The sequence below is a fragment of the Strix uralensis genome, chromosome 20, assembly GCF_047716275.1.
Source record: "Strix uralensis isolate ZFMK-TIS-50842 chromosome 20, bStrUra1, whole genome shotgun sequence".
Classification (NCBI taxonomy): Eukaryota; Metazoa; Chordata; class Aves; order Strigiformes; family Strigidae; genus Strix; species Strix uralensis.
In genome coordinates, this window is record NC_133991.1 from 6,448,511 (window position 1) to 6,473,393 (window position 24,883).

General features: G+C 52.1%; 1 protein-coding gene across 1 annotated transcript; it reads left to right on the forward strand.

Annotated features, from left to right (window-relative positions):
• The first annotated feature begins 975 nt into the window (after nucleotides 1-975).
• YWHAG (tyrosine 3-monooxygenase/tryptophan 5-monooxygenase activation protein gamma) lies at nucleotides 976-23,955 on the forward strand. The gene is made up of 2 exons (XM_074890744.1): nucleotides 976-1,405; nucleotides 20,478-23,955. The coding sequence occupies exons 1-2, from the start codon at nucleotides 1,319-1,321 to the stop codon at nucleotides 21,132-21,134; spliced, it is 744 nt and encodes a 247-aa protein (XP_074746845.1). The 5' UTR covers nucleotides 976-1,318; the 3' UTR covers nucleotides 21,135-23,955.
• Nucleotides 23,956-24,883: the final 928 nt, after the last annotated feature.

The window sequence follows — 24,883 nt, forward strand, 5'->3', positions numbered from 1 at the left end:
GATGGGATACGGGGGCAGTTTTTTGCCCCCAGCTGTGTCACCGCAGCCTGGCCCAGCACCATCACGGCGTCATGGACCCCACAGCCCCCCACGGGCACAGAGGGTAATGTGGGCCCCGCGCACCACCTACCCCAGGGCAGCAGCCCAGCACTGGGGCAGCCCCCGGCCGCCCGGCAGCGGGACCACGGCCACAAGAGGAGATGCTGCAGGCCCTGGCGACCAGGGCTGATGGTGGCCAGGGCTGAGTGGGCCTCGGCTGTGAGTGGGTCTGGGCTGAGCAGGCCTGCACCGAGTGGGCCTGGGCTGTGTGTGGGTCTGGGCCGTGAGGGGGTCTGGGCTGAGCAGGCCCAGGCTGTGTGTGGGTCTGGGCAGTGAGTGGGTCTGGGCTGTGAGTGGGTCTGGGCTGTGAGTGGGTCTGGGCTGTGTGTGGGTCTGGGCTGTGAGTGGGTCTGGGCTGAGCAGGCCCGGGCTGTGTGTGGGTCTGGGCTGTGTGTGGGCCCGGGCCGTGTGTGGGCCTAGGCCATGAGTGGGCCCGCGCCGTGAGTGTCTCCCCGAGGCCCAGCCGCGGCCCTGGGCGGCACAGGGGTGCAGGCAGCAGCCTCCCCGCCGAGCCAGGCCCACCCTGGGAGGGGAGCCCCGCGCCCCCGCCCCGCGGGCCGCTCCCGGTGAATCAGCACGGGCGGCCGCCGGGACCCCGCGGGCGGGACCCCGCGGGGGGGCGGGGAGGGCCCCCAGCGGGGCGGGGCCGGGCGGGGCGGGGAGCCGGGAGGCGTGGCCGGGGGCGGGGCCGCGTGTGACGCTGGCGCGCGAGGCACGACGGGAGATGGAGTCCTGGAGGGGGACTGGCCGTTGCCGCCACACCCCCCCGGACTCCATCTCCCGTCGTGCCCCGCGCGGGGGCGGTGGGCGGCGGGAGGGGCAGGGCGGGGCGGGCGCAGGGGGCTTGTGGTGGCCCGCGGCGCGCGCACAGCACCGGGTGCAGCCACCGCCGTCGCCTCAGCCGCAGCAGCGCCGGGAGCCGCCGCCCGCTCGCCCTCCTCCTCCTCCTCCTCCTCCTCCTCCTCCTCCTCCTCCTCCTCCTCCTCCTCCTCCCGTCGCCCTCCTCCTCCTCCTCCTCCTCCTCCTCCTCCCGTCGCCCTCCTCCTTCTCCTCCTCCTCCTCCTCCCGTCGCCCTCCTCCTTCTCCTCCTCCTCCTCCTCCTCCCGTCGCCCTCCTCCTCCTCCTCCTCCCGTCACCGCCCTTCCTCCTCCTCCTTTCCTCCTCCTCCTCCTCCTCCCGGAGCCTGCAGCCTCCTTGCCCTTCCCCCGGCCCCGCGAAGATGGTGGACCGCGAGCAGCTGGTGCAGAAGGCCCGGCTGGCCGAGCAAGCCGAGCGATACGACGACATGGCGGCCGCCATGAAGAACGTGAGTCCCCTCCCGTGTCCGTTGTCCATCCTCCCTACCCCGTCGGGCCCGGGGGTGCGGGTCCGCGCTCCCCTCGCCCTTCCCGTGCTGCCCCCCTCGGTGGGTGGTGGGGCCCGGCCTGGGCTGGGGCGCGGAGGGCCGCGCCGCGGGGGTGTGCGGGCCCCGGCCCCTCGCCCTTACCGCCCCCACGCCGTCCCTCCGTGTGGCTCCGGTCCTTCTGCTGCCTCCGGCACCTCCCGCTGGGTCCCGCTCCCTTTGACTTTCCCCACCCAGGGACACCCTCCTTTCTCCCGACCCCCATCCCCTGCCTCTAGCCCCCCACGCATCCTCTCCCCTTCCCTAGAGCCCCCACCCAGCCCCACGCATCCTTTCCCCTGCCCTAGAGCCCCCACCCAGTCCCACGCATCCCTCTCCTCTGCACTAGAGTCCCCCACGCATCGTCTCCCCTGCCCTAGAGCCCCCACGCATCGCCTCCCCTCCCTTGCTGCCCCCCACACATCCTCTCCCATGTTCTGCTGCCCCCGATTCTGCCCCACACACCCTCTCCTCTGCCCTAGAGCCCCCACCTTGCTCCCCGCATTGCCTCCCTGCCCCATCCCTTCTGTCCCCCCACATCGGACCCACCTGCCTGCCCCACGCATCCTCTGCTGTGCCCCCGTCCCCACCGCCGCTCCCCACCTTGCCATAGTGCAGGGGTCAGAGGAGCCAGCCCTGGGGGGGTCACGCTGGCTCAGGGGACTGCCAAGCCCGGTGGGGTGAAGCTGTGGGGAACCCCGCGGGGTGGGGGGAGTGTGTGTTTGCGTGCACACCTCTCCCCGCTGCTGAGATATCCCCTCATTGCTCCCGTGCATCCTTTCTCACGTGCGGTCGGCGAGGCTGGTGTGTGCTCGTGACCCCAAAGATCGGGAGCCCTTTCGCTGCCAAAGCTCTTATTTTTACTGCACTTGGTTGGAGATTTATGAATTGAGTCATGTTGTATTCATTTCACGCTCTTAAAATAAAGACTCTGCATATAGCAGGCTGATCTGATTTGTGACACTGAACGCTCCCCTTCAATACTGACATTTTGACAATATAAGAAGGGAAAAAAAAACATATCTCTGATCTGATCTTGCAAACAAAGCAATCGTGGGAGGCAGGATCAAGTCATTCCAGAAGATTCTGCATTTGTCATATTGCAGAGAGGCTAGACTGGGTGGAGGGAGGGAGGGGGTGCTTTAAAGGGGAAAACTGTTCTTTATGTTTGTCTTCTTAGTCAGGTCTGAACCTTTGCGAGGAGCTGGGGTGTCCTCCCTGGCTGATGAAAAGTGAATGCTGATCTAGGAATGTCGCAGTCTGCCGTGGGTGCAGCTCTGTTTGCCCATATTGCACCATTTTGTCAATAACCTTGCATTTATCAAACAGACAAAACTGTCACAGCCCGAGAACGGGGAGGGAGGAGATGTCTTATCAAGAAATGAAATATGGATAATCAGAACAAGATATTATCATATTAAACCAACCGGGCTATTCCTCTGCTGCACTATGGCTTTTATACCATTTTCTGATAACGGCATCTATTCATTTTAAAGCAAAGCCTGCTGTGTGAGCAGATCCTACAGCTCATTTCCTACGGATAATACAGCCGCTACGACAAAGCCAACAGGGATATGCCTGGGACACACAGCCGTGTTGCAGTATTCCCACTGGGCGAATTTCCCTAGCCTGCTTACCCGGGCTCGGTGTTTAAACCAAAGGCATTGTTAGAGATTATATATATGTTTTTTTTCCTTTTAGTCCTTACTGGCCCTGGTGAAACAGTAACCCGGGCTAATGCGGCTTATCAGTTGCCGTGTAGTTTGGCCGTAAGAAAATGATTCACAGCGGGAGTGCTGACACCTCCCGCGACAGCAAACAAAAGGCAGAGCTTTGTTCTTCATTTCTGCACAATGCTGCCCAAACTCTGGCACGGTCGGTCCGGCAGTGATGGGCATGTCACGCTCGGTTATCCCTGTCACTGTCCTGTGTGCCACCCATCCCCCAGCTCGCGTTGTGCGGGAGGCTGATGACCTCGCACTCATTTCCGTAGCAACGCCTAGTGATGTCATATGCCATGGTCCAAGCTGCAATGCACCCAGGTGGTAGCAGAGAGCATGCGGGCTGCGTCTAGCTAAGGTGATGCAGAAGCATTCCCGTGGTTGTCGCCGTTTTGTCTCCTGCCCTCTAAAGCTGGCCGTCCGCTTGCTTCCTTAACACCGTGCTGAGAAATGCCGGACAGCTTTCCTTGAAAGCCTGGTGGGGTAATGATGTGCATGAAAGAGGTGCATTTTCCTGCAGCTTGATCTCACCGTTGCGTTTCAGTGGTCGTCTCGCAGGTGGTGATGCGGCAGCGGGGCCCGTTGTTCAGCAAGCCTCAGCCCTGCCTGCTCGGGAGCCTGTGCTGAATGGTTATTTTAATGGTTTAAAATGCAAATGGTGTACTGGGGCTCTTACTGTCTGCTGATTCACCCAGTGCTGCGTGCCACAGTGCTGGACTGGATCACAACAGTTTATTCCAAATTATATTATATATATAATAAGTTCTAGCTCCTTCCTTGTTGCAAGTGCCAGCTGCCAGTGCCCCTGATTGGTATGTGCAGTCGTGTTGCCACTGCAGGAGCAGGATTGCTCCTTCAGCCCCCAAATGTGCCAGGTTTACTGGGGAGTCTCAGTAAAACGCAGCAGGGGGTCCCCTCACCTACCGGAGGGAGCAGAAGGTGTTGCCGCACCCAGGAAAGGTGTGGGGATGTGCCCATCAGTCCAGGGTACGGCTGCATGACCTTGGTCATGTCCCTTGTCACCTCAGCCCTGTCTTGGGGTACAGTCAGCCCTATAATGTGTTGGAGAGCAGGAAAGCTCCCTGCTGGTCCCCAAGGTGGTGGCTGTGCCCACTGGTGAATGGGCAGGCCTTGGCCTTGGCCTTGCCATCCCAACTGATGCTGTGCCCAAGCAGCACCAGCGGTTTCCTTCCAAGCTCGCTGGGGCTTTGCTGCCCGCGGTGCCTGTGGTTGAAGCGAGCTGCCTTTCTGTCTGGTTCAGCTCCATGAAGAGTTTACGGGCTGATCCACGCCAGGGCTGTGGATCGATATCCATTAGCTGGGGAGCCGCGTGGCTGCTGGAGGCTTTTTGGAGGAGGAGCCCTGCCAAGGCCCCGGCGGGTGCTGCCTGAGGAGCAGAGCACGTGTCTCCCCACAGACCTTTAGGGTGGGGGGGATGCGCAGATGAATAAGCAAGATGATTGCCCTAACTTTTACAGGAAATAAGTTGCCTAAAAAGGGTGGGAGGAGGATTATTACGTATCATGTAGGTACAGGACTGTATGGCAGAGTCCTTGAGCTCACCTGAAGGTCCTCAGTGAGGGGAACACTGGGCTAATTGACTTTGGGGACCCAACCTCTGCGGTGGGGCCGTGGCTGTGTCGTGTGTGAGGGCCATCAGCTGTGGTGGGGGTGGGTGTGGAGGGGTGAACATTGGTGAAAAGCAGGTGGCTGTTGCCCAAGCTTTAGACACAACTGGTTCTTGGTGCAGTAAATGGCCGTTGTTGGTGGAGGAGGAGAGCGAGCGTGGGGAGCTGCAGGCCTTCCCTGGCACGGGACATGTGGGCTTCTGCCATGTTGCTTGCCAGCCTGGCAGGGTGTCATCCTCCATGTCCAGTGACCAGGTTAGTGCGGATAGCAGGGCTTCACACAGATAGCAGGCTCGCCCTTGGAAAGTGGGGACTAACAGGAATTCCTCCTCTCTGGAGAGTCCCAGGGGAAGGGAGCAGGGATGATTAGCTGCTTTCTGCTTTGCAGTGTAGATGAGACAAAAGGGTGAGGTGGAAAGGCTTCTCCAGGAGGAGTGCTGGGCCGGCCATCTGTGATGGTAGGAAGGGAGCAAGGAGTGCGAGCTGCTGTAGTAGCACTTCCCAGGGGGGCTGGGGAAGGCTTTGGAGAAACCATTTCCAGTGCCGAGGTGGAGAGGGTATGTTGGCATCTGATGACTGCATCGATGCTCTTGCTGCTGCCCCTTGTGCAGGCGTCTTGAATGCTGCTCAGCCTGGAGGTGCCTCCTGGACCACTGCAGCATGGGACTATGTGGCTGTGTGCTCCCCGACCTGCCCTTACACATAGAGGAGCAGTCCTCTCACCCTTTAGCAGCGAGGGCTCACTCAGACCCAAGTGATGGTGGGGGGGGCTGAGGCAGCGTGACTCACGAGCAAGGGAGCAGGGCTTCCTTCCCGGTGGTCTGTGAGGTCAGGGCAGGATGGCTGCTGTCAGGAGCTGCCATCCTCCCGTCCTTCTGACTTTGTAATGGTTCACGGTGTGGGCTGTTTCTGCGTGAATTGGCCTCAGGACCTCATAGCGGTAGGCTGTCGCACATCTGTACTTAAGCCACGGACAGCTGACATGCCCTGTACGTGAGTACAGTGGGCACTGCACACATTAACTATATTAACTGGCGAGTCTTTAGCAGCTCAAGCTCTTAGAAATTCCCCTTTAAGCTCCTGGTAAGTCTTTATCTATGAGCTTTAGGAAAAGCCACTGATTTGTGAGACCGTGCTGGGTTTCTCTCAGTTGGCCAAGTGTGGATTTGATTAGAAGTAGCTCTTTTTGTACTAAATGATAGTGATATTGAGACTGTGATGGGGAATATAGCTGTTGAATCCTCCGCAGATATCTGGGGTACATGGAAACAGCAAAGCTCTTGGGCAGGGGCTCTCCAAAAGCCCTTAGATATTTTGGGCTTAGCCAGTAGATCTTTTGGATGGTGGCTAGCCCTGAAATTGCAAAAAGGTTGGTAGGATTTGTCTTGATTTTTTTTTTCTTCCTTTTTTTTGTGCTGCTGCTTGTGGTTAAAGATGGCTGGCTCATGGGAGACTTTTTTTTTTTAATTGGAACACCAAATAAGCTTCATAATCTATGGACAAGTTCTATCTGCCCCAGCTTTGTTCACCAGCTCATCCCAAGCTTGCTTTCTGGGGTAGACTCTTTGCACATCGGTGATGTGAACTTGGGCTTGCTAGAAGCTATAGGAACAGCAATTTAAGGGCGACCACAGAACTTCAGCTCCAAAAGCGTTTTCTGAATTGAAAACTCCTGCACCTCTGGAGCATATGCGCTCTGTTCTTGGCTTGTCTTATCTGAACTGGATGATGTCATTTGGCATCCTCCTAGCAGTCCTCATGAGTGTGCTGGATGGTGCTTGCAAGAGAAGTGAAGGCTATCCAGATAATTGTGTTGTATCCCTCTGCCTCCTCTGCTTCCTCCTGCTCGGTGATGGCTCGCACTACCTGGGGTCTGGATTATGATCAGGGAGATGAGGAACATGCTTCTTCCTCACCTTCTGTTGCTGGTAGAAGGAAGATTTTCCTTAATTTGAGGATCCACATCATATTTTTTTCCTTGGTCCCATCTCTTCTTCGCTGTGTATTACTGGACCACTTCATTTTAAGCTGTTTTCATTCTTGTGTCTGGGCCAGCAGCATTAGAAGTGGTCAGGAGCATGATCAGCTTGGCTTTCTGGGAAGGAATAAGTCTCAGTCTTGCAGAGTTTAAGATCAGGGAGGTGGAGTAAGAGCAACCTGCTGGTCTCCAGTAGGCCATGGGAAGGCCTGGGCTGGACCAGGGTTTTGTTCACAGGCTGGTGGGTGACCCCAAGCCCCTTTACAATCATAAGTATGAGGATTTTCAGAGGCTGATACTTCACTGCACCACTCCATACTGGGGTGTCACATGCTTGGAAGAAGCACAGTTAGGACTGAGATGGAGAAAGATGGTGTGCACAGGATGGTGCATAGATGGAGGACTCCAGCTGTACCAGTGAGCTGCTCTTCTGTCTCCTGCTGAAATGTTGGGATGGGATGGTTCATGCCGTTCAGGGTGGGTTTAAGTTGTGCTGATGAAAGGACTCTGCAAGGACAAAATGCACGTGGTGTGGGAGCTTTGTCAGCTTGTGTGGTGAGGAGCCTCTGGTATCGTTGTACTGGTGAGCAGTCGCTTAACCTTGGATACAGCCTTCTGTCTGAAATCTCTGAAGAATTTGTGTTCCCCTGGGTTCAGTAAATGCTCTGGGACAACATGAGTGAGCACATGCCAGCCGGCCTGTCTGGGTGTTCTGGAACTGCAGATTTGGGTAGGGTGGGGCATTGAGCATGCAGATCTTCACACCACGGGGCATCAGAAAAGATGAGATGTCCTTGTGACGTTTACCATTTTGACTGATGCATACCTGTAGTTAGGAATGGATCTACTAGCTGTGACTCTTGATACAAGAAGAAACATCTCTCAGGATGCAGCTGATGAAGCAGGGGCTGGGAGAGGAGCACGGTAGCCGTGACTTTACATCTGGAGAAACCTCTGGATGGTGACACATCTGGCAGGATATAATGCACGAACTCTTCAACTGAACTCTTCAGCTTCTATTTTGAGCAGCTTCATGCCAAGTAAACTTGTACAAACGAATGCATAGAAAGTTGTGTGCAAGGGTACATATTTAGGAAAAATAAACAATCCAGGCTTTTGTGTGTCCAACTGCCAATGCTAGAGTAACCAGCTGCTTCTTGGGAGGTGGCTTTGTCTGCGCTCAGGCATGTCCTTGGACGCAGAACATTGCTGGACTCGGTGCTGCTTCTCTCCCTTGGCAGAGGTGAGTAGCGTGTTGGGAGCTCAATACCAGTCTGGCAGGGAAGAGCAAAAAGGACTGTCGGACTAGTTCAGGCTAGAGCTAACTGCTCGGTGTATCCCAGCCAGACAGCAGGCTGTTCAGAGGCGAGAACAGAGGAAGAGAGGGTTGGAAAATGCCTACGGTCTGACCCGAGGGAGCCTTTCCTCAGTAGGTTTGGTGTCTGGGACTCTGCAGATCTGAAGCTGCTTTCTGCTTTTCTGCCCAGCTCTACCTCCTGACCTGTGACTGACAGTGAAACGTGAATGCATACTGGAATAACTGCATTACAAAGCACAGTGAAACATGATTTGCCTGACTTCCCAAGCATTTCTCCATTGACAGTGTGATAGGATACAATCATCATCTTCCACTTCACCGTGGCAAAGCTGTGATGCAGGACTCTGGTGTCTCTGGATAGCTGATGCACCCTTGACGCTTCCAGGTGTTCCTCTACACTTCAGTGCTCTGCAGCTCAAGATAGCTTTCTCCAAAACTAATGCTGTTACAAGTATTTTTGTGCTAACTGGTTTGGAGCCAGCTTAGATCTTCTTTGCTTTGCTGTCAGGGCATTCGTTATTTCTTTCTGGAAGGCTGAACGCCTTAAGCAAGTTCTGTTCTTTACTGGAACGAAAGGTAACTCACCTAACTTGTCCTTGGCTGAAGTCTCCCCCCCCTCCTGTTAGATTCGCATGACTGCAAACAAATGGCAACTTGATGTCTGGAAAGCAAAGATTTCATGAAAACAGTAGCAAGTATTTACTCAATTTGATTCTGCAAGGGATAGTCACTGCTGGAAAGCCATGGCTTGGAAACCCATATTAGTAGCAACTGCTAAAATGAAGGGGAAGTAGCTGGGAATTTGTTGCCGTACTGGTGAAGTTACAGTGGTTTTGTCTTTTGACCCCTGAAACCTTTGGCTTGGCTTCAGGATGCTGTTCAGATAAATAGCCATGGCTGGTTTCACGCTGGTGGTAGTTAGATAAAATGCTCTGCCATGGCTGCCAGGCGCTGCCTCTGCTCCTGCTGGTGCAGCTTTTGGTCTTTGCAGATGGGGAAACTCTTCTTCCCCCTGGAGACAAAATGACTTTGTGGGAACCCAGCCCACGGCTCGCACAGTGCTGTCTGAACACATGGGTGGTGGAGGAGGACGCTGCGAGGTGAGTGAGGCTGCGAGGGAGCACGGCGGCGCTCTCCTGCGCAGGACACGGGCGGTATACCGGCACTGCTGCGGTCCTTCCTGGTCTCTGCTTCTGCCTCCTCCCACCTTCCCCCCTCCAAAGCAGAGCAGGCTTTGAGCAGCTCTGGGAGTCTTCACCCATCTGCACTGGGTCTGCAGCAAGCAGGAAAGGGGAAGGGTACAGACCCATGGCCAGCTGGCTGTGGGGTTTGTGTAACTTGATGGTGCATCAGTTCCTCGACTGGGCACAGCCAGTGCTGTCATAGCCAGCTTTCTCTTGTGCGTTCCCCTGGCTGCCTGATCTAATGAGCAAAGGCCCTCCTCCCATCCTAAAATGAAGGAAAATGGTGACGAAAGGACTTTCATTCTGCTCTTTTTTTTTTTTTTTTTTTTTAAATAAGAGGCCTGACTCTCCAGAGTCCAGATGTCAAGATGTTGGATTCCTACCCGTGGCTCTGGGAGGGGAGCCTGCCTCAGGGAGGAGCTCAGCAGCAGGGTGGCTTTGTCCAGCTTCTCCGCGTGCACAATGATGGCGAGCCCGAGCTGCCGCATCTCTCCAGAGCCCTGAGAGCTGCTGGGGCTCGTGGAGCGCAGAGCTTGATGTTCACCCAGGAGTCTCACCCTGGCTGCGGTGATGGTTTGCTCAGTGGGGTCAGGAAACGCTCAGAAATGGTAAATTCTGGAAAACAGAACAGGAGTGATGAGGCAGCAATCCTCGGGCTGCAGGAAACAGTGATGCAAACAGTGATGCGACTGTCTCTCAAAAGCAATGCCTGTCTCAAAAGCAATGCCTTGGCGTAGCTGGCGAAACAAAAGCCTTTGTCTGCCTATTTAAATACAAATTTCCCCTAATCTCAGGTTTTTCTGTGTTAACTCAGATTTAGTCACATCTCAGAAGTGACCCAGCATATGCTCGGTTAGGTATTAAACAAACTTGGGTTTTGGCCCAAAACTAGTGATCTGGTGACCAGGGGCAGTGCATTAGTTAATAGCAGTAGGAGAGTAACTAGAGAACATGTTCTCTGATGATGGCGTAAGATTCCCTTAAAGTGATCCCCAGGTTAGGGAGTAGAGTATTTAATGTTTTTCTTCTATAAAGGAGATGTTAGGATTGAGTTGGTCTATGCATGTTTGAGGCAGCTGTACTTGGATGAACACAGCTCTGCAGGGACTCAAAGTATGAAACATTCCTTAATTGTTTGCAAATTCCTTCTGATCTTACTGGATGGGTTGCCTTGCTTGGGATGTATCTTTGCTTACGTATCAGGCAAAGCTACTTGGCATGCCAGTACACTTCTGATTCCTCTCTAAGATGGTTTCAGCAAGGCTCTAGGAAAATACCAGTGAGAAGTCTCAGCTTCGGTGTTAATGAGGCTGCTGCTGGACACATCGTTTGGACAGTTATGGTGCTCTGCAGCATAAAGTTTATTAATAGTAGTTGGAGAAGCTGTTGCTGTGCTGTATGCTAACAGATATGCTGGAGAACTGCTGTAGGAGATCTGCATTTGTAAAAGAATGATGCTTAGTATTCAGCACTGAATGAGAACTTGGGGAAGATTAACAGCCTTTGATTTACACCCAGCTGAGGAAGGCATTGGAGCTTTGCCTGTTTATGCTGTTGGGCTTTGTTACGTGGCATGAATATTTTATTACCTTGAAGTTGTGAGCTTGGCTTCTTGCATTTGGTGGTGTCAAGATGTCGTGCCTGAGGGGCTCTGTCACCTGTGATGAACTGAGATCAAATCTGTGGTGGTAGTCCCTTGGGCTTCAGAAGAGGGCTGGGAGGAGATAGCTGAAGCCAGGCGAGGGTAGTTAGATCCACAGTCAGATCTAGAATAGTAAAGTGACCCTCCTCGTAATTTAAAATTGGCTGCAGTGCTCCAGAAAGTTGCCAGAGCAAAAACTTGACTTTCTGTTCTGCAAGTTAATTTAAGAAATTAAGTAAAATTGTCTTTGCTTAGAGGTGTGTAAGATCAAGCCTGAAATCCCTGAAGCAGTGGGAGGGTAAAGTACATCTGGAGGGATAATCACCTTACTCACTGATGCGGAAATTAAACCTATCGTGGAGCTGGCATGCTGGAGTCTACATGGGTGTTCTGGAAAGTCTCTTGCTTAGTCTGGTAAAACACGTTTCAGACACTGAAAGGAACTGCTGGTTCTGCAGACCAAAAGACCTAGACCTTGGGATTTTTTTTTTTTGTATTTCCAGAACCTTGGCTTAATGTGTGACAATCAGACTTTCCCAAAGTTGGGGTAATGACATGAAGCAGTTAAAAACTTATGCGCTAGCTGCAGGGAGTTGTTTGCATGCTTGCAGCTTCTCCCATTTCATCCTGCTGGAGCAGCAGCTTGCCAGCTGCCGAGGCAGCAAGGGCTCTGCCATGCAGGAGGAAGCCATGCAGGCAGCCAAGAATCACCCAGTTCATCCTGCTCTGGCAGACCTGGGAGCCCGCTCGCTCAGCAGCCAGAACTTGCTCTTAACCTTTCCCGGGGTGTCCTGCCCATGGCACATTGTCTCTCCTCTCTCTTCTTGGCTCAACTGAGCAGAGGGTTTGGGTACAGCATAACACTGTCATTTTTTTGTAGCCCCTGATTAAGGACAAGCGTCTCATGTTGGCCTGACACTTGAAGCTCCAGGGAGGATTTGATGATCTGGTGACAGGGTACTTATTGCCTGGCAGTGGGGCTGGGGGTGAGCAGGAAGGCACTAATATCTGAGCCAGATTAGTACTCTTAGAAGCTGTGAGGTAAGTCTTTAAGCAGCTAATGCTCCCAGCAGCACTAAACACCCTCCCCACGTGAAACTTGGTTCATTTATCTAGTGTGTCCCTGCTTACATGCTGGAGTCCCTGAAGTCTGTCTAGCTTGGTTTTGTTTTGCCATAAATTGGGGGGGGGGGGGGGGCGGGGGAAGTCTTCTCCTATGTTGACCAAGTCTTTAAGAGTGTAGAAATGACCAGTGGTCATCCCATGAATGGCTACTTCAGCTAAAAAGCCTTTGAGTGGATGGACTTTTCTGAAGAAGAATAATGCTTGAATGGAAAAAAAAAAAAATCAGAAGTCTTTAAACTTGTACAGAAATGCTGTTAAGAAAAGAGCTGCAGTTATTCTTCAAGAGCTTTTCAGTTTGCACCTGGAGAAGCTTAATGCAGCCCAGAAGAGCCTATCATCATTCTCCTTTTCCAAGGATCTACTCTGAGCTCCTAAAACTTTAGGCCTGGTCCCGGGGCACATCTGAGCTGCCATGGCAGCAGCCTGCTGTGGCACTGGTCTTCCATGCACTTGGCAGAAAGCTTGGAGAAAAGGCATATCAGCAGGGAACAGTCTGGATAATCCGAGGCAGGAGAGCTCCCAGGCTGTTGGGTGACGGAGCAGGGTGGTGATCTTGGGCTGCTGCTGAGGTGCTTGCAGAAATGCTAAAGTGAGTAGATGATGTTTGCCAGCCTGCCATGTCTTGGGGAAGGAATAGCTCGGCGTCCCTTCTGTTGCTTTGTAGTTAGCAGGCAAAGGTGCTGGTATCCCATCTGCCAGAGAAGGTGTGATGAGCCCTGAGTGACAGTCCTCTTAAACGCTGGGATGGATGTGGTTCGACTTGCTGCTTTCTCCATCTGGTGGCAGGAAGGCACTAGACCAACAGAGATTGATTATTTTTCCCAAGAGGTTTTTAATAGGTACGAGGCAGCTAGTGGCAGCAAGACAGTGAAACAAGTTGTCCTATGACAGGTTTTCATCTTGTTGGCTATTAATAGCCTGTCTTTCCATAAGGCTAACAAGAATCGGGGTGTTAATAAGGCAAGAAGAACTTGGGCATAATTCCTTAATGGCTCAAAAACCAGATACTAGCTATAGGAGCCGCTCCCTGCTACAAGGTTGTGGAATGGTAATTCAGAAATGGTTTGTAGCTCTACACTGATGCACCTGAAGAGCGAGCATACACGATGCTCGTGCTGGAAACTGGGGTTGTTCCTTCCAGGTGGTTATTGCAATGGGTCTGGGTTGCCCTCTGTCAACTCAGTCACCATGGCAGACTGCAAGGTCTAACAACGTGCCTGGAAGCCGTGGACAGAAGGCAGGCGCGTGTTCCCTTGTGCTTGCCTTATCTCCAAAGCTGCAGAAGAAGCTGGTGAGGCAAATCGATGACACCCAGGTGTTTGCAGCAGGAAAAACTTGAGCTGTTAGACCAAATGCTGGGACTGCAGCACTGCAGATAAGGGGTGGTACATGAAAAACCGCTACCAAATGCAGAACAGGAACAGCGCAGAGCTCTACTGATGTGACTGGCTATCTCGCCTTGGCTCCGCTATGACCTTTTACATGCAGGAATGACCCAAGTAGTTGAAACTTGCTTTTTCTCTAGCTGAAATCCATCAGAGCCAGACTGAAACTGAAGATCTGCAGACTCCAAGGACTTATCAAACCTGTGTGTAGTGAGATGAAATTCACTTTGGCTTAAGTAGTTGTTAAGCTACAGAGGCCAATGAAATAAATGAGCTCTTGATTTTCACATCTTCTTTCCAATTTGAAGACTTTGTCTTGGGTGGTTCAAAGTCACCTTAATAAAGGCTGCAGAGTGGGATGAAAGCTGCTGTTAACTGTAGGAGCATGCAGAAATCCTCATCAGTGTCTAGAGTGCCTAAGCTGCCCCTGAGATCCAGTTATGCTACAAGCAACAAACAATCTTACTTTGCAGACACTGGTCCTTGATGCACTTGGAGCAATTTGAAACGTAATGGCAGAACTACACCACGTGCCTTCAGCTGCTGTCCTGCGGTGAGAACCAGCCCCACCAGCTTAAAAAATGGGAACTAGTATATGATTATTCATACTGAAACAGTCAAAGGAGACAGCAGTGGGGAACTTAACTTTTGCCTGCATCCTGCTTGTGCTTTTCTGGTCTTCTCTGAGATGAAGGGCTTGACCTGCAGCTGAAAATCCTCCTAGCCACTCTGAGATAAAACACAAGCAGAGGGGACAGCACAGGAGATCAGCAAGGAGAGTAGTAGTTATGGTGTGACTTCCACTTTGGAAGTATGACATGGGGGGGAAGGCTAGAGTACAGGGGGAGAAAGACCCAAACCAGTGAAATCTGGTAAGATTTTAGATTTAGGTCTAATTTAACACACACCTACTTTGTGTTGAAGTAGGACAGTGCTCAAGAAAAGCATCTTTCCGACTGCTGCGATGGTGCCAGGACAGCTTGCTCTGGAGCACGCAAGGAGAAGCTGTTCTTGACTAGGTCATGTGATATTTAGTCGTGACTGTAATCAAGCCACCAGGTAGTGGTGACAATTTAACAGCCTTGAGGGCAGCCATTTCTTCAGAAGCTAGACATAGAGTGAGAAGGGGACAGAAAAACCAGGCAGTCTCTCTGGCATGTCACTTCCAAAATGACAGCACTCGGGCTGGTGCTTGCAGGTGGGTGATGGGGTCCCACCACGAGACATCGGCTAGAGATGGGGGACGGGGGGGGGAAGGTGACATGGCTGCAGGTGGTCATGAACGTTTATCAGCTGCTTGAGCCTGAAGGTGTTGCATGCTGCTTACTCCCCTTGCCGGTGGCTTCAGACGAAGTAAGAATTTCAGTGGTGGGACTTCTGGCCATAATGTTGTTTCAAAAGCACATTTGCCTTTTAAAAGAAGAAACAGAAAAGGGGACCTTCAGGCCAGACCTCAGTGTGACTAACAAGCTGCATGTGAAGGAAAACAAGCCAATTGCTGGGGTTTCTGTTGAGAGATAACATACTTAATTGCATGGTACAGAAGCTGTAGATAGAACCAAGGAAACGCAAGTGCTGAGGAAGAGATGGCTGTTGTGTATCCTGGTGGAAGAGGAGCTCTGGGTATGTTCAAAAGCTGTTCTCAGTGGACAGTTTGAGGTTTTATCTCTCTCTCCAGGAAAGCTTGGCTCCTCTGTGTATTTCTAATGTCTTCAGGGACTCGGGATCTCTTCTAGGCAGTCAGAAAAGCAAAAGTCTTGAGGTTTATAATGTGGATTAAATGTCAAATATTGATGGTATTCCCCAGGGAAGAATCTCTGGGTCTGCTCAGCTTGCTACGCTGTATGCTTTAAGATAAGACATCGAAGCTAGGTAGGAATCATAAATGGGTGGGCACTTAGTTATAAAACTATATAAACTATATGTGTATAAGGATAAACAGGTGAGACTAAATCCTGTGATGGATGTGCAGCTACTGAAGGGTCCTCAGAAATTACTATTTCATGGTGTACTCAGAAATTATCACTTCAGACCTCCTGATGCAAGGTGAGAAGTGGAAGATAAGAGTCTTGTAAGCAAACTAACCAGCTGCTGGCTGGGAGCAGACCTCCCCTGTAGGTCTCAAAATCCTGCTAATAAGGATGCTTCTGGAAAGAAGGTGCAGTTGGACCAACCCTTGGGCTTTTGGAGAACATGAACCTTGACATTAGTGGCAGGTGAAGTTTTGTGTGCTCCCTGCCTTCTCCGCATGAGGCTGAACCTTCCCCTGGCTGCAATGCGATACTTGGGCATGCCGGGAGCCTGCCAGGTTTTGGACGTGGTGCTGAGTCAGAGCTCGCAGCTGTAGTAGAGAAATCAGTAGAACCTTCTCTGAAATAGTGCTGCCTCTGAGGAGCTTTGTTGCAAATCAGAGAGCTTTGATTTGTACAAACCTCAGGACTCTCAAGCAGTAGAAACCCTGAACTTCCAGCAGTTTTTGTCCAACGGGAACTGTTGGACTATCCCTGTGGCTTTAGGGCACTTGAGTCTTGGTGGTGCAGACACTGGTGCAGGAACTGGTGAGACTGGAACTTGGCAGTGTCCTCAAGCTTGGTGACACCTCCAAGCCAAAGCCCACCAGTGTAGATTGCTCCATGCCAAGCCTGGTGTAGACCTGCACTCCCAGGCTGGGTGTCTTCTCCTCTGCTTCTGCCCTTAGGTAGGGCTTCTGCCGGCACAGGGCTGCCTGCAGTGTGCCAAGGGTCTGGCTCCTGGCACGTGTGTCACCTCCTCTGACAGGACATGGGGGAAGCTCTTGCAAGACCATTGCCTGCAGACTAGCAGGGAAATGAGAGGTGCCGCAGCTGAGGTCTGCTGCTCTGCGTCAATAAAGAGCCAGTCTTGTGGCTGGCCTTGCAGGCTGGACTTGTTTGGGGGGAAGAAGCAGAAAGGAAGGTGAAAAAGGTCTTTTTTTTGTTTGTTTCTTTTTCCAGAATAGGTAAAAGACTTGCAACTATCAAGCTTCCAGCTGTGTGAGCATGTGGACTTGGCTGTTTATGCCACATGCAAGGCTTCACTCCATTTCAGCCACATGCATCTCCTGCCCCTCCCCGCCCCAATCTACAGGGGCACCAGGGTGAAACGAGGCTTAACAGTTACTGAGATTTGTGGTGCAAGTTCTGCCTCTCTCTGCTGTCAACAAGGGAAGTAAAACCCCAAAATGACTGAGCTTCCCAGAGAGCAGATAGACATGCAGCCAGAGGCTGATGGCTTTGTGTTCCTGCCAAGTCCTCATAATGCCAAACTGAGATTTTTCTTGGGATATTTGAAGTCTCTTAACTCCATGTAACAGTACTGGGAATGGCATCAGGTGACCTAATGCTAGGGTTGGTCTGTATGTGAGGGTCCCGCCCTTCTTAAGGGAGGTGAGACCCTTAAGGGGGAGGGTTCTGGTAAGATTAATCTGGATGCTGGAAGCAAACATTAGCAAAAATTCTCCAAAAGGCTTGTAATGTGACCGCTGCAATCTGATCCAGGCCTGATGCAGGATATTGCCTTATAGATGTTACACCAGAGGCATTCAGTGCAATGCTATAAATGAAATATATTGGAGCTTGCTGTTTAGCCTCTGGCTTGATTGAGCTCCCTTTGTGTTGGTATCCTGCAGCGTAAAGAAAAATCAGCATTTGGTTGGCCAGCACAGGCTTACAGTGAAGGCACAAACCCGCACCGCTCGACAAGTGGCTGCAGCGGTTTCGGGGTGGTGCTCTGCCGGAGATGTTCCCCCGTACAGCGCTGTTGGCGGTGCCTGTGCAGTCCCGTGCTGGAGTGCAGAGTGCCTCAGGGCAGAGGGCACCAGCGCAGCCTTCGGTGAGCGGTGGGGCAGCAGTGTCTCAGCTGTAGTGCTGGGACATGGCAGGCAGTTCAAGAGGCAGTGATAAAGGCAGTTTAACCTGGGATAGGTCTTTTCCACCTCCCAGTGACTCTGATTAAGGCAGCTGTCAGCTATCTAGCGTCCCGGGCATCTTGCATTTTCTTCCTGCTGGGAATGCAAGTGCCAAATGGTTTTCCTTTCTTCCTCTCTCGGCTCAGTTGCAAACTGAAATACTCGCAGGACTGCAGCTGCTTCCCTTCCCTCCTAGTGCCGAGAGATGTTGTCCCTGTCTCTGTCCATGTTACACCTTTGCCGTTTCTCTGCAGTGCTCTACCTTGCTGGGAGCCTGGGTACTGCTAGAAAGCAGTTACATGGTTAAAAAGGCTCCCTTTCTGCTTCGACAGGTTCCCTGCAAGCTCCCTGGAGGAATCTGCTTTCTCCACAGGTGTACCTTCCATCTGTCAGCGAGTTTGTTGAAAGGATTTTGACAGGCAACTTTCTTCTGTAATCCTTAATAGCTTCGAATTTAAGATGTTTATGGCAAAGCTAATCCTACGAAACTCCCTGTAGCTTTAATAAATCTGTCCGCCAGCAAGACTCTTCTGGTGAGAGGAGGTAAATCTACTTCTTTCTGCAGTGATAAATATCTGCAGACTCAGCTGTGGGGCAGCTTTAAAGTCACCTGCTTGGTCCACACTTAAAACTGGTATCTCTGCTCAGAGAGCGTCTCACTAAAAGCAAGACATCATGTTGTTATCAGCCTTCATAACCAGTGTCAGAACAGAAAACTGTTGGAGCCAACGAGTCTCTTGTAGTGGGGCTGTCAACACTGGACTCTCCGTTTGCAGCTGGAAGGTAAGAGAGTAAGTCAGGCTGGGATTTCTGGATGTTTCTAGTCCTTACTCAAAGCAGGGCAACTTAGGTAGGACAAGACCCTGGGTAACCTGATCAAGTTTTGAATATCTCCAATAAATCCCTAAGCTCTAGGGCAGGGGGAGACCTTCATTGTGCTCCGGTATCTTTCAAAGATGGCTTTAACCTCACAGTATCTTTATGTTTGTGCAGGTGTCACTCAGAGGGGAGAATGGAGTCGTTTCAAAGTCATGAAGTCCTGTAAAAATACAGACAACTAGAGACCTCTGAACTTAGAGCACAAGACAAACTGGAAGCAGCATATAAATGACTTGCCAGGGGTACTTTAGCACGTTGCAGTCGGGCTGCGTACAGGGCTTTGGGGTTAAACAGCCACCGTGAGCCTGGCTGGGAGAGGTGGGATGTGCGTTAGTCTCCTGGCACCGGGAGCTGCCAATGGGCCGGGCATCGCACACCCTGCTTACCTTGGGGCGTGGAAATCAGGAGCTGCCTTGGCATGCTGCCCCGTGCAACTTGTCCCGTATTGGTGGCAACTGCTGATAGTCCCAGGAGATTCTGCCCTCTAACGTGACACCCATTTCCCGAGTCCCTCAGCCATCTTTCACCCTTGCCACAGAAGGCAGTTGTGCCTTTGCGCAGTCGGACCCTCTTCTGTCTGGAGATGGGCTGTTTGCTGGTTCCCCTGCCAGGCTGCAGAGCATCTTGTGGAGCAGCGCAGGTCCACACAATAGCGGGAAGTGAGAGTGGAGGCTGCGCTTGCTGCCTCTGCCTTGAGGAGAGGGTCCAGATCAGAGACCAGAGCGCACTGCCTGCTGCGGGGAAGCTAAGGCTTAGCTCTAGCTTGGTTTTGGGAGAAGATATTAGCCAGACTGCAGCTGAACAGCTGGAAGGAGAGCTGCAGTAGAAGTGAATGTTGCTGGAATGAGCAGGTCAATATGGTATAAGCAAGCGTGAGTCATTCCAGGCCACTCAAACGAGGTCTTGGACCATCCTACACCTTCCAGCGTGAGCCCTTGGCCTCCTGATCACCACCGTGATGTGGTTATCTAGGCCCAGAACAAACCTTGTCCTCACAAACGCTTGTGAAAACAACTCGGTATTTGCAGAAGCCTGCACATCCAAACCATTGCCTAATCCTGGTGAGAAGTGACCACCGAGAGGAGGCTTACAGGTCCTGCCCTGCTGGTCCACTGCCCATGCAGCCGTACCCAGGGTGTGTATGTGGCGGGGTGGTGTGCCCCAGGGGATGGGGACAACAGCCATAGGCAGGCTCAGGGTGTCACCTGGCAGCTGTAACTACCCCAGCAGAGCGACTGTGAGGAGCAGCCTGGCTGACAGGGCGTCCTGGGCTGCTGCACCCGCTCTAAGGGCGCAGACCCCCACACATGGAGCACGGCAAGGGGGACACGAGCCCTTGCTGCTGCCCCGAAGGCAGGGTGGCTGGTGCGGCCGTTGTCTGGCTGCCTCGCTCTTGCCAGAGGTGCTGCCTGCATGGCTTCAGCCAGCGATGGTGTCACGGGAGCTGGAATGAGATTATTGCAATATAAAGTGCGATGCTTCCCAGTAACTGAACCGGCCCAGGTGGCGTTGGGCAGCCCGCTTGTGAGGTGGATTTGTGCTTCGTCGTCTCCTTAATCCCTCTGTTGCCGCGGTGCGTGAGGCAGGTAGAAGTGATGCTGTGCATTAACGCTGTTATCCTCAATGAAGAAAATCCTGTGTGGGAAGAACACACTCTTACCATGTGAGCTTTTAAGTCCTTGTCTGCACAGATGCCTGCGGCAGCTGTAATTTTAACATCTAACGTATTCTTTAGGCATCTCAGAAGCATGCCCTGTGCTTACGGGAAACGGAAAAGATGAACACCCCGTAGCTGTGGTATTGTTAATCCGTGCGGCTGGCTCGTAACCCTGGACCATCTCCACCCTCTCGCTTTGACTGTCCCTCTCGCCTGCATCACGCAGTCTGACTCTCATCCCGCAGGTCAAAGGCGTCTCTTTCCTAGAAGATTTTTCTCGTCCTGGAAAACGCTGATCTTCTAAGAGATGGAGAATACCTCAAATAAAACCCAGCCTGTCCCTTTTGCTGGGGGACTGGACCACGGCGTGATTTCCCAGCTGGCTCCCTCTGGGATGGGAGCAGATGCTGGATGACAGAGCAGGATTTTCCAAGCCAGCTGCCGTCTCCTGCTTCTCACTAGAGATGCACGGGAACACCCGAAGGTGTGATGGGAACATCAAGTGACTGGGGCTTAACCCGAGTGTCTCTCTTCTCTCTCCCTCTCTCAATACAGGTGACGGAGCTGAATGAGCCTCTGTCCAACGAAGAGAGGAACCTGTTGTCCGTCGCCTACAAAAACGTGGTGGGGGCACGGCGCTCCTCTTGGCGAGTTATCAGCAGCATTGAGCAGAAGACCTCTGCTGATGGAAATGAGAAGAAGATAGAAATGGTGCGGGCCTACCGTGAGAAGATCGAGAAGGAGTTGGAAGCGGTGTGCCAGGATGTGCTGAGCCTGCTGGACAACTACCTGATCAAGAACTGCAGCGAGACACAGTACGAGAGCAAAGTCTTCTACCTGAAGATGAAAGGGGACTATTACCGCTACCTGGCCGAAGTGGCCACTGGCGAGAAGAGGGCAACCGTGGTGGAGTCTTCGGAGAAAGCCTATAGCGAAGCCCATGAGATCAGCAAGGAGCACATGCAGCCGACCCACCCCATCCGGCTCGGTCTGGCGCTTAACTACTCGGTTTTCTACTACGAGATCCAGAACGCGCCGGAGCAGGCCTGCCACCTGGCCAAGACGGCCTTCGATGACGCCATTGCCGAGCTAGACACCCTCAACGAGGACTCCTACAAGGACTCAACGCTCATCATGCAGCTCCTCCGCGACAACCTAACGCTCTGGACGAGTGATCAGCAAGACGACGACGGTGGAGAAGGCAACAACTAGACCCCCCCGATGGACTGGCAGCCGCACGCTGATGCTAACTACTGCAGTCTTTATTTTTTTCCCACGAGTGGGGGGGGGTCAGGGGTGGGGGAGGGAAAGGGAGGGGACACCTTCCCAGGGAGGCCCCCCCACAACCTGTCTTTGATTGCCTCGTTGACATTTTTGCCAAAACACCACTAGTGGAAGTCAGGCTGGCTGTGCTGGTATGGAATAGCAGCCTCACTGGCATATGGACTGTTCTGTAGATTATTAATACAAGTGGAGCTGTCTTTAATTTAACTTTATCGCTAGAAATAAAAAGGTTTTAAGATGAATTTGCGTGGATGGAATGGCCCTCGTTTTTAAGGAAAGCAACGCAAAAAAAAAAAAAAAAAAGGGAGTTCTGTGGTTCCAGTAAGGCTTCATGCGTTTGTTGCTTCAGTCCAAGTGCCGTGTGTCCGTACCACGTCGCGGGGCGTCTCTCCGCAGCGCTCTGCCTGGCAGGGCGTAGCTTAAAATCCCCAAATTGAGAAGGAATTTAAAAAAATAAAACTACAGAATTTGAGGCTTGCAAAGCCCCAGGATTTAGGCCATCCAATCTTTTTTTTTTTTTTTTTCCCTTTTGTTAAGATATTTATTAGGGTAGCTTACAGTATTAACACTAAATTGCAGTTTACAGTGTTTCTACATTACAGCCATATGACATCAAGCCTTTATTGTCTGTTTTTTCTTTTGCTAGTTCTTTTGGCTTGCCTTCCTGATCAGTCCTCGCCTGTGGACTGGCTTTAGCTATTCTGTGTCACCCAAGGCAAGAAGACCGCCCGCCCAAGGAACATCAAAGCTGCTCTAGTTTTTTGGTCAACAGCTTAACAGGTGCTTGGCTAGCGGCTGTTTCAACTATTTTAAGTCCACAGCAAAAGGTTTAAGAACTTAATTAGACAAGGGGGAAGTGTTTAAACTTAAAATGCCACTTAAATAAAAAATAAAAAAAAAAAAATTAAAAAAAAGAGCATTCAGGTCTGTATGTCATGTACTGTGTTTGGTATTTCAAAAGACCATCCTGATTTAAGGTGCCACAGCTGCTTCCTCAGGGATTGCACTGCCATTTCACTCTGCCTGACTTTCTCCCACTGTACCATGAGGTTTGTCAGCAGATCTCCGGCACCCAGGCTCCCTTGTTTGTCACCAGGGAAGCCAGGTGCGTTTTCCTTTCTCCTGGGGAAGCTTGTGGTGTAATGAGTGAACTTCAGGAGCTTAGAAACTAATTTGGTAGAGAAATCCTCAAGGGAAGAGCTACAATCATAGACATTTCTATCAACCATCGGGAGCCCAGGAACTTAGTTCTCTTCTTAGCAAAACCTTTTCCGAGTTTGTCTGATCTGGCTGGGGGTGGGAGACAGGGCATCTGAGTTGCTTAGCAGGTAATATTTACCCCATTTTGAATAAATTTTTAATTTTTATTTTTACATCATTGTTGGAAGTTCACTGCTGTTCTCTGGCTCACGGAGTGCTGTGCCACGTAGCTTTTCACCTAAAGCTGCGCAGTAAGGAAAAATCGCACTCGTGCGTTTTATTTTTATTTTTTAGGAAACAGGCTTTCATTGTCCCTTTCGAGAGTCAGTCCGCAAACAAACAGCGCGTCGTGGTGTTGCACACACGGTACAGCCGCTCCTGCTGTCGGGTCGCACGGGGAGACGTCGCTCCAGCTCCCTCCCCGCTGTCAAATGAAGCCGCTACCCCAACTCCTCGGGGAACGAGCGGAGCCGAGGCCGGTGCTCGGCCTCCAGATATTGCCCCGGTGATGCTGGCAAAGCTTTTTTTTTTTTTTTTTGACCAGGATGCCTTCGCACACAGAGTCTTGCCCAGCCTCGCTCGCGGCGAGCGAGGAGGCGCGTCCGCCGGGTGCACAGTGTGCAGCATCCCGGGGCGAGATGCTCGTGGTGCCGGTACGTGCCGTGGACTGGAAAATCGCTTTAGGCTTCTTACCTTCCTTTGATTGACCCTTGTGTCCCGTGAGCAGTGTTGTCCCAGCTGTATAATTTGGAAGTGATTTACTGGAATTACAAAAACTATCTTTTTTTTTTTTTTTTTTTTTTGGCTTTTGCTCTGGCTGCTTTAGGAAACTTAATGCAGGAGAGATGGCACAAGAGGGCTAAAAACAGAGTGGGGGTCAGGAACTTGATTTTTAAGCAGCTTGAATGGTTTCTTTCGTTTTTTAAGAGATGCACTTGCCTATGATACTGTCTCTCCAGTGAAATGATTACTGCTCCATTACTCTATTGATACAATATTGTGCATGCTAGTGTCGTATTTCTATACAGTAGCTTGAAATTTATTAACTTATACTGTAGATGTTATGTATTCCTATGACAAAATAGTCTTCAAAAATTTTTTAAAGTTTTTTAATTTATTTTTTTCTTTTGGGGGTAAAGTTTGCTCTACCAAATAGTGATCGTAACAAACTGATCTGTTATGGATGTTGCTATAGTGACATGCAATTATATATGATTTTGTTTTTAAAAAGGAAAAAAAAGCAAAAGAAAACACCAGTGTTAGCTTAATCTTAATGTCTGGTGTTCGTCATGGTGAAATTATAACTATTACAGTGTAGGAGAACAATGACTGTGTTCTTTGAATGAGCCTTTGTTTGTGCTTTTTGTCATGTTATGCAGTGAACTATTTTTAAGGTCTAATCAGTGATTATTTTTCCAACTCCGTGTTTCTGTAAGGAATTATTTCACACACGGACCATTCTTAGCAGTTTTTCCTCAGTGATGGAATATCATGAATGTGAGTCATTATGTAGCCGTCGTACATTGAGCAAATAAACTTACAGATCTGACGTCAGTGCTGCTTAATTGTTATCGCCTGTCTCGAGTTTCTGGGGGGCTCCATGGGATGGGGGGGCTCCACCTCACCGTCGGGGCTTGGGAGCCAGGGCAGGCAGCAGAGGCTGGGAGTAAACAGCCTTTTCTGCTCCTCTGGGGGCCTTCTCCCTTCCGTGGGGTGAATGGTTCACCAGGCTCCCGGCCCTCCCAGGCACGGGGAGCTGTGGGGCTGGGCCCTGGGTGCTCCCTGGGATTAGGGGGGGGGTGGGGGGGTGCCTCCCCACCTGCCTGCCTCCCTCCCCCGTGGTTTTTCCGCTCGAAGCCGCGCGCAGTGACTCACGCTGTAAAAATACTCCCCTCCCTTGGAAACCATAAACCGAAACTGTGCCTTGACTCACGCGCCCTGTGAGGGACCCTGGGGGGGCGCAGGACAGACACCCCCGGGAAGGGGCTGGGAACAACCCCCAGTGATGGCAAAGAGGGGCTGGGGGCTCACCGTGCACCCCCATCCCAGCACCGCTGCTCGCTGGCAGCCTCCTTGTGAAGGCCAGGGTGGCTTTGTGGGTGGCGAGAGCTGCCGTGGGCTCAGCCCTGCGTGGGACCCGTGGCCACCCACTCCGGCATGGCCACAGGAGAGGGGAGGGGGCTGGGGATGCCCCTCGGGGGGCTTCTTCCCTTCCCTTGGGCTGGCAAACCCAGCCGATGGCCACTGTGCTGCCCAGGAGGGTGCTGTGGAAGGAGGACCTGATCCTGCCCAGCTGAGCCTGGCCCAGTGCCCTCCCAAGCCCGGATTAGCCCCACATCTCCCCCAGCGTGACCCCCTCCTCCCCTCGCTGGCGGGGCCTCAATTTCCCCACCTGGAGGGGAAAAGCTGGAGCAGCACCTGGTGCCCCGGGCAGTGTCAGGGCCCGGGTGGGTGGGTGTGGGGGTGTCAGTGTCCCC